Here is a 9,584-nt window from a genome sequence, read left to right as displayed (position 1 = left end):
CACCCGTCAGTATTGTGTATTATCGTACGCCTTATTACAACCCTTACGCATTACTTACCACCCGTCAGTATGGTTTATTATAGTACGCCTTATTATCACCCGTACACATTACTTACCACCCGTCAGTATTGTGTATTATCGTACGCCTTATTACCACCCTTACGCATTACTTACCACCCGTCAGTATGGTTTATTATAGTACGCCTTATTATCACCTGTACACATTACTTACCACCCGTCAGTATTGTGTATTATCGTACGCCTTATTACCACCCTTACACATTACTTACCACCCGTCAGTATTGTGTACTACTGTACGCCTAATTACCCCCCTTACACATTACTTACCACCAGTCAGTATTGTGTATTACCGTACGCCTTATTACCACCCGTACACATTACTTACCACCCACAGTATCGTACGCCTTATTATACCTTAAACCTTATTACTTCGAATACATATTTCCACCCAACCCAATGCAGTGTATTTACCACCCACATACATTACTTACACATTCGCGATGGCTCCAATCATCTTTGGATTTTTCGACTAGATTTCCCCTCGTCGGTGTTTGTGATCGGAAGGGCTTACTTGGAAAATGCGTCTAGGATAAATGTGACACAATTTGGACACGCGCCTGCTATGTCTTATTTTCTACTATTTACACATCTTCATCAACCTTTTTTTTTTACTTACGTAAAGATCCCTCGACAGTTGGAAATCGAAAATAAGAGTAGGCTAATGTCGCTGTCCTGACAAAATTTCCCTCATTGCACACTGCATGGCGTTTGCCCATCCTCAGTAGCCCATACAGGTGCAGAAAAGTAGGACGTAAAATTTTATTTTATTTCATTTTTTTTCTACAGATTTCTTATACAAACATATGATGCTAAATTTCATAGCAACACTAACAGGGCCTTTTGGGATGTGTGCTAATTTGGTGTAAACAAAATGGCGGAATTTCTACTTTCGTTTCATTGCAAGAAATTCAATTTATATTAACACGGTGGTCTTGTCTGAACCTGACAAAATCCATTACAAATTACACAGAGTCGACTAATATGTCACTGAAAGAAACAATTATATCAAAAAGGCTGACATTTCATGAATTTTTAGAGATTTTTCTGCCACCCGGATGGCGAATAGTCAAATTAATGGACAAGGACTATTCGCCACCCGGGTGGCGAATATCCACGGCCTTTTTTATAAACTGAAGAAGAGGCCACGAGTAAGTTAAGATATAAGCTTAATAAAGCATATTATAAGAACCAGAATAAGTTCATTTGTAATATTATGCAATTTCCATAACTTCTTGGGCGACCTATACTAGGTCTTCTTTGTTCTACCAATGTTAATCAGTTTATAACAAAATAATCAAATAGTACATGATTGTTGTTGACATGCTTGTTTCTGCTTCCGGAAAAAATGAATAATCCGAGATGACGACCTCGTTTTACTGTTTGTGAATATAGTGCGAAAAAGACTGACTTAATCGGGTCCAGATTTTAGTTATTGATTTCTAAACATTTCTATATTATTATTTTAGATTTCGAATGGTTTCATTCAATGGTTTGGTTTAATTCATTGGTTTGGTTTAATTATAATAAATGGTTGATAAATGGTGTTATTCTGTTAACCTCAGTGATGTTACAATGGCCAGTGAACATACGGAACCCTCTTTCTCACTTATATCTACTAATATAAAAGTTAATCGCCCAGATTTTATGTTCATTCGATGACATCAACATTATGAAATCTACCTTCGTAGTTTTTTACTGAAAACAGCGGCGAGGCACCATGGATACAAAGGTAGTAATTTTACAAGAAATTCGCACCCAATGAAGGGATTCGTTGGTAAAACTTCCATCCATCCACAAAACATTGTCGCTCAAAACACACAGTTTAAGAAAATAATTTCTTTATTTGCATAATATTTTACAATTATTTGCATAATATTTTACAATTCACAGTATTGTGGTTTCCCTGGTCTCTCCCATGTAAACTTCCATAATGCATCATCATCATGCTCTGTGACATATACTGTTTTTGATTTAGGCACAAAATGCAAATTGCTTATTTTTTGAAACGGGCATTTAATTCTCTGCCTTGGTTTTCCACCATCCGGCCCAAAAACCTCAATATGACCGGAACCCCAGTGTGCTACTAATAAATTGCCATCTTCATCAAAATCCATTCCATCAGCTCCACCTTCTAGATCACCTGAGATTATATAGTATCCATATTATTAGTATTAGTGGGGTTTTTATATAGAAAAATAGTCTATCAATAATTACTACGATATAACCCAGTTCTAAAATTTTGTTTTCATTCTCACCTTAGAAGTATTTGCGAATATGGCATATGCGAAAGACGTTTTACAATAGGCCAATTCGGATCTACACGTGCGCATGAGCAACACGTCTCGGGATAAACAACATCAATTTAGGCTAATATGGAGGAGTATATCACGAGTCTGAAATTTTACATGTAGTAAACCATTTGTATTTGATCCTTTTCCATCTTGCCATAATAAGTTGACGTTGTATATCTCGAGACGGAAGTAGGGAATGAGCAAAGTCACAGAAAACAAAACATAAGATATGTTAGGTTTAACTCTCAGAGGCTCTAACTATGTTTAGATCGCAATATTACTACCACTTGACAAATCACTGCTAAATACCGGAAGTGAAAACTCTCGCCCAAGAAGTCACAATGAAATTTACCATTCGATTCAGCTTTACGAAAACTGCCGGGAATTTCCGAATGATTGTACAGTACAATATATTCTTCTTTGGATAATGAAGTAATGATCTGATAAAATGAGGTGACATTTAACTGTAGTCATTTAAAACAGTTGGGTTTTATACTACAAAAAAAGATTTCTTTAGTTTGTTATACGACAACAACAATATCAATAGAGAAGAATTGCATTATGCTTAAGTAATTTTCGAAATAAAAAATTATCCAGACTGTGTTAATCATGGCAATTAAGTATTTCATAATACCTGGCATTTTGCCCCATTCTCGTCTGTTTTCTAGCTGATTGTCAGAAGTGATATCAAAAGCCAATAGAAGTTTGGTAGGTGTTTCAGCAACGACAAGTATCTTTGGTTTTCCATCAGAATCATGCTGTACTGCTAAACCATTAGGAAATTGAATATCAGTGGCAACCTTTTTAACCTCTCCTTCTGTAGTCAGACAGTATAATGATCCAAAAGCTTCCTGAAAAAAGGAATAAGAATTTAAATACTGTCTAAGTCTGGAGACATGTGTGAAGGTCTACGTTTCGTTTTACTTCTAAAGAAAACTTGGAAATAAAGGATTTCCCCTCTTAAGAGTCAGAGCCTAAATTTAAAGACCTGCTTGGAAAATACTAATATGTTTATCTTATGGAATCCGAAAAATAATATTCCTTTGCCAAAATTTTCTCTGCCTGCTGTCCGGAAATATATACAGCAACAATCTTCGACTTAAGTCGTGCCCTCTGTGTTAACTCACCTCCATGGACCTAGTATAAGGATGTGGAGCAATTTTACCAGCTGGTGCAGTCACCCATAAATTTCCATAATAATCATAATGACAATCATTACAACCCTGCATGATATTACCTTCATCATCTACTTGACATATCTAATAAACAGACATCAGATTAATTTCAAAGTTTCGCAATGGATAAAAAGAGGTGGGGATGGATTAAAATATCCGAAGGTATTATCTCTCTGCTGGGATTGATTTAAATGGAAGAGACATTCCAATATGGAGTTCATGTCAACCAGTATCTGAAACATTAATCATGACATATTAAATAAACATTGTCTAAAACGTCCTTTTCTTTTCATCTTCTATCCCTCATAATAAGAGGGTTGTGTCTAAGGAGGACATTTCAAACTTAATTTCAAATTTTGTGATAAACAAACACATCGGGCTACAGAAGGACGCGATATAATATCCCCCATGCAGTTGATCAGTCGCCCTTGCTAAGCTAGTTACACGTTAGACATTCCAACTCTTACTTCGTTTAATATTACCTGTGTATAGTGACCATTGGATTGTACTTTCAGTATGCCTAGCCTCATATCAGCTATCATAATATTACCATCTTTATCACATTGACACCCTGCTGGGGCACCACCATCTCCATTGATTACTGGTAAACACAATACGTTCGCCTACAATACAGCCTACATATTTTTGAGAAATCTTAAACTAACAGTATAACATAATATATATTATAACATAATCCAATATCATTCTATTTTCCTTTGCTTTTAAAAAGATTGTCTGGATGTTAAATATAGCTTTTATTTACTCAGTCACGTCGTTCTAGATAACTAACACAAACACGACCTACTTAAGAGACGAGAAAAGTACAACGAGTTTGCTACAGAGAGGAATCAAAATATTTTTGAGCCTTCAAATATAGCAATTCCCCTATTGATATCAAAAACTTAGGACCTTTTACATTATGGGATACTGATAACAAGCCTTTCTAAATCAAGACACGCCCACCTGCTTTTGTTCTATATCCACTTTTAGCACCTGCCCTCCAAATTTATCACCTTCCATGTTGGCTGTTGGGGCTACCACATACAATGTGCCAGTTTTATCAAACACGGGACCCTCGGAACCGACAATGCCTGAGGTAATTTTGGTAAATTCTGGCTGCACCAAAGCCATTTTCGATCTCACAAGTTTTAATCATATTAGAGGGGAAGTAATCATAGACAAACTGTTTTACATGGACTATTTAATTAGGTCTGTAGCCTTTCGTTGAAGGTTTATTAAATTCAAATTAGGTAAACTACGGTGGCTCACATACGACATTTTCCACTTTTTATTTTGAATTAAAAACTTAAATTTTCACCTAGTTGATAGTGAAGATTAGGTGATAATTCCTGTAATTTTGAATTAAAAACTTTAATTTTAAACTAGGTGATAATTCAAGAATTTTTAATTAATAACTTTTTTACAAGATTCGTTGAATTATCACCTAGATGGAAATTATTTTCACCTAAGTGAAAATTAAAGTTTTTAATCAAAAATTACACGAATTATCACATAAAATTAAAGTTTTAAATTCAAAATTAAAAGTGAAATATATGTCGTATGTGAGCCACCGTAGGTAACAGTTCAAACCCAACTTGAATCGAGACAATCTGAAGAGTAGCCTAATCAATATCTACAAAGCGCATAGTCAAATCTAAACCAAAGGACATTATTAGCCTGGGAGAATTTATTCCCCGTTCGATACCTCTCGTGAAAATAGTGTTTACAACTTTTTTGAAGTCCAAAAATCGTGCGCTAAAATGGAGACTGATCGGACAATATTCACGACTTCATAACTAAAATAATTGACAAAATTAGCGGCATTGATATATTTTATATGCCATTTCCAAGCTATTTATTAACATTTAGTGGTATTTATGTCATGACGACAGTAAAAAAAATTGTCAGAAGTCTTTAAATAAAAAATTAACTTGACCAAAATGAAAGTTGTGGCCAATTTATACGGGTCGAGGTGAATGTCGGATAAGTCGTGAAAATGGGTGTCTATACTGTTTCTCCATTTTCACGACTTCTATAGTAGTAAATACGAGATTAAACCCACTATCAAACGGAAATTAACAACATTGACCCTGTGAACACGGTAGTCACAAGAGGTATCAAACGAGGCAATAATACAGTGTATCTGGGTGTTTAGACACACCACCCTAAAGAGAAGGGACGCAACTCTTAACCAGTTTAGTAAACAAAACAACCGCAGCTCAATTTTGATGATTTTTGGTGAGCAGGTTTAATTTCAAACGGTAAGCAATATATATTTTCTACGAAAAAGTCGCATATTATCATTCAGTTTTCCATTTTTAATGATAAAAGATAGGCTTTCGTTATTCATTTTCAACGGTATGGTTCTTTTATATAGATATTGATATAGGTGTCTTTGCTTTACCAACCGCTTACCCGGCTTCATTTTGCATACGTGTTACGTTTGTATTTAGCTTTTTGTTTTGTCAGTCAATATTATAATGTGAATCATATTACCACTTCTTCAACTTTTTATTAGGAAAAACTCCAAATATTACAAAAGAGTTTTTGTTTTCAAAAAATTTATTATACAAAAGACCACTGGCTTTCTGCAATTTTGTCGTCCATTTCACATTACTCATAAGATTTGTTCAGTTTGCTTGTTAAAATATGTTACCTAGTCTTTATGGAAACGGAAATGTTTTGTATTTATCTTAGCGTAGCCTAAGTAGCTCCTAACATAATAACTAAAATGATATAACAATTGTTGTGTTTAGTGGGCAGCCTAAAAATGGTGATTGTCTAATGAATTACACATTTATTTTCAGAATGAAAGTTTGCATCTATCGTGGGAAGACAATCTATAATTTGCAAAGATGTTTGGTTGGGATATGAATGAACTGTTAAAAGATGTTTTACAAATGGCAGCAACCAGTCCATGGACTTTTATTTATTATGTATTGCTGTGCTTATCACCTTTCTTTTTAGTGAGTGCAATTCTTGCTTGGCAGCTTGCAAAGCAGATTGAACATAAGGACAAAGAAAAGAAAAGGAAAGCAAAACGAGAAGCTAATATTAAAGCACGAAGACAGAAGGCTGATTAAGTTATTTATAAGTCTATATGATCATAATTTATGATTCAAATTTTATTATGGGACCACTTGTATGTAATTTTATGGATTTTCATTTCATCTCTTTACCATGTTCATTTTGCATTAACTTTGAATGAATAAAATTTGTACAGTTTAATATAAGAGTTTATGACCATAGATGTTTAGTAAAGCAAATAAATGCATTTAGATTTTGAAAAAAAAAATACCCACTTGTATGTATGCTGTATTAGGTATAAATGTCACCTAAAAGTACGAAGTACCAGATACAAAAGTTATTTTTTACTACAATACCTAAGTTGTATTACTATTAGAGACTATATAGCACTATTGTCTGAGCAAATGAAAAAGTTTTTTTTGAATTTTTTTCAATATTTTTGAAGAGAATCGGAATATCAGGCGCAAAATAGTACTGTTAGTCTTAGAATGTCTTTGCGTTTATAAAAATATAATCTTTTGTAAGTTTACATGGAAAAGAAACATATTTCTCTCCCAGAAATTTCAACCCAAAAGTCACAAATTTTGGCTGAATTTTCTGTCAAAACAAATTTGAAGACATTATGTGTGCTCATACTTATATTTTTATCAAGGCAAAGACATTCTAAGACTGACAGTGCTATTTATAGGCTGCTTTTCTTCTTCTCATAAAAATAATGGGAAATATTTTTAAAAAAATTTTTACTTTGCTCAGACAATAGAATTATTTTTTTAAAATAGAATTTTTTTTTCAAAATAGAATTTTTTTTTTCAAAATAGAATTTTTTCTTTTAGCAATATTGCTAAAATAAAAGAGATAGGATTCCCTGCTTTGGAAGGGTAAACTTCAGGTCTGCATCTATATGAGCTATTAAAAAGGAATTCCATCTAAACTGTGGACCTAATTCCACTCTTCTTCTTGGCCTGTCAACATTGCCCACCAATGTTTCAAACAAATAAACGTTAGTATTAAATAGTATGACATAATGCCCTTCTGAAAAATTACTTCTAATTGATATAAAATACTGTAATCAATTTGAAATCAACTTTAATGAATCTTTACATCAATTGTTACACTATTACATGATACAAACAAACAAAAACTCTATTTACATTAAATTAAAATCATGCAAATGCAAGTATGAACATATAAGCAAAACAATTTTCACTTTTATGATCATATCATTAATGATTTTCTTGTGCAACTGACAAATGATCATTTATACACACATATATACATTAAAAGCATGCAACATAAATATTGAATTATCAATGTTTACTTAATAGTGATACCAAGTTGGAGATATCCTAGGATTATTAATACACGTCCACATAACAGTTGGATAGTCTAATCAATAACATATACTTTAACTCTTGAACTAAAAAATATCAAAGATGACACATTCGAATTAACTTATTTTTTCTTCAACATTTTATGCTGACGTGATAATAATTAGTAATCAATAATTAAGTTACAGGGACTAAGAAGATTGGTCATAACATTTTTGAACGGAATTTCCACAGGACCCGTTCATGGACAGAAGTCATTGCACAATTCATATTTGATGTGAGCATATAAAATTATTTGAAATATACAGAGAAGGTATCATTCAATAAAATTTATGAACACAATATAAACCCTATGTTCTTTTTTTTACTTTGAGGCGTTATACAGGCGAAAGCGTGTTCACTAATCATTTTCATGCTTAGATGTAAATAAATTATTTTCAATCAAAAAAATAACAGGACATATTAAATTTACTAATAAAATCATCTTTATAGGAAGGCCTATCTTTCCTCTTTATGTGGTGCAATTCAAATATGCAAGATTGTGTTTATACGAGCGTAGTCACGGGTGTTATTTGTTTCCTGAATTTTATTCATCTTAACCCCACTGTCCATTGTTTCCCCATTGGTTGTTTTGATTCTGCCATTGCCAATTTTGATTTCCCCATTGCCAGTTTTGTTCTCGCCACTGTCCATTGTCCCATTGTCCGTTTTGATCAGTCCACTGTCCATTGTTATTATTTAATTGTCCGTTTGGATCTACCCACTGTCCATCTGGATTTCCCCACTGACCATTATCATTTCTCCATTGACCGTCCATCCCCCCCTGACCACCTTGAGCTAACCCTTGCCCGTTTTGATCATTCCCAACATCACCTGCCTGAATACCCCCTACCTTACCGCCATCAGCTTGAACACCTCCTACATTAGGAACATCAGCCTGATTACCCCCTACATTACCACCATCAACCTGAATACCCCCTACATTACCAACATCAGCTTGAATACCTCCTATATTACCAACATCAGCTTGAACACCCCCTACATTAGGAAGATCAGCCTGAATACCTCCTAAATTAACAACATCACCAACAGCCCCTTCGTTTCCAGCAGCAGCCTCAACACCCCCGACGTTACCAACATCAACCTGGACACCTCCTACGATACCAACATCAGTCTGAACACCTACTTCCTTACCAGCACCTGTTTGAAGATCTGCATTTCCAGCGTCACCTACTTGAATACCATCTGCATTAACTGCATCTTTTGTCTTAATACCACCAACATTGCCAACTTCGCCAGCTTGAATACCACCTACATTAACAACATCAACTTGATTACCACCAACATCTCCAGCCTGAATACCACCTACATTACCAACATCAACTTGATTACCACCAACACCACCATCCTGAATACCACCGACATTAATAACATCGACTTGATTACCACCAACATCACCAGCCTGAACCCCTCCAACTGTATTTCCAGCATTTCCTTTTGTTGCTAAACCTATATTTCCCACCGGCGCATTCTGTTCCACATTAACCTGATCTTGAATGTTGTCAATGTTCTGGTCAAGTTGCTCCATCCATTGCCTAATTTGATCCAGCATTTGCATGTTTGGAACACCTAATTGCCAAATTTGATTTCCATTTTGACCACCCAACTGACCATTTTGTCCT

At 34.4% G+C, this 9,584-nt stretch overlaps 2 protein-coding genes across 2 annotated transcripts; both read right to left on the bottom strand.

The window, feature by feature from the left end:
- Positions 1 to 1,902: 1,902 nt before the first annotated feature.
- On the bottom strand, positions 1,903 to 4,678 carry LOTGIDRAFT_227997 (hypothetical protein; the record flags this gene model as incomplete). The annotated part of the gene is made up of 5 exons (XM_009045678.1): positions 1,903 to 2,221; positions 3,007 to 3,223; positions 3,500 to 3,631; positions 4,030 to 4,170; positions 4,511 to 4,678. The coding sequence occupies 5 exons, from the start codon at positions 4,676 to 4,678 to the stop codon at positions 1,959 to 1,961; spliced, it is 921 nt and encodes a 306-aa protein (XP_009043926.1). The 3' UTR covers positions 1,903 to 1,958.
- A 3,819-nt stretch (positions 4,679 to 8,497) lies between these two features.
- LOTGIDRAFT_152230 (hypothetical protein) lies at positions 8,498 to 9,520 on the bottom strand (the record flags this gene model as incomplete). The annotated part of the gene is made up of 1 exon (XM_009045677.1): positions 8,498 to 9,520. The coding sequence occupies one exon, from the start codon at positions 9,518 to 9,520 to the stop codon at positions 8,498 to 8,500; it is 1,023 nt and encodes a 340-aa protein (XP_009043925.1).
- Between the last annotated feature and the right edge of the window lie 64 nt (positions 9,521 to 9,584).

Source organism: Lottia gigantea, assembly GCF_000327385.1.
Source record: "Lottia gigantea unplaced genomic scaffold LOTGIsca_1, whole genome shotgun sequence".
In the NCBI taxonomy this organism is placed as follows: domain Eukaryota; kingdom Metazoa; phylum Mollusca; class Gastropoda; family Lottiidae; genus Lottia; species Lottia gigantea.
Note: the sequence above shows the minus strand (reverse complement) of the source record. Positions and strands in the feature narration are given on the sequence as shown.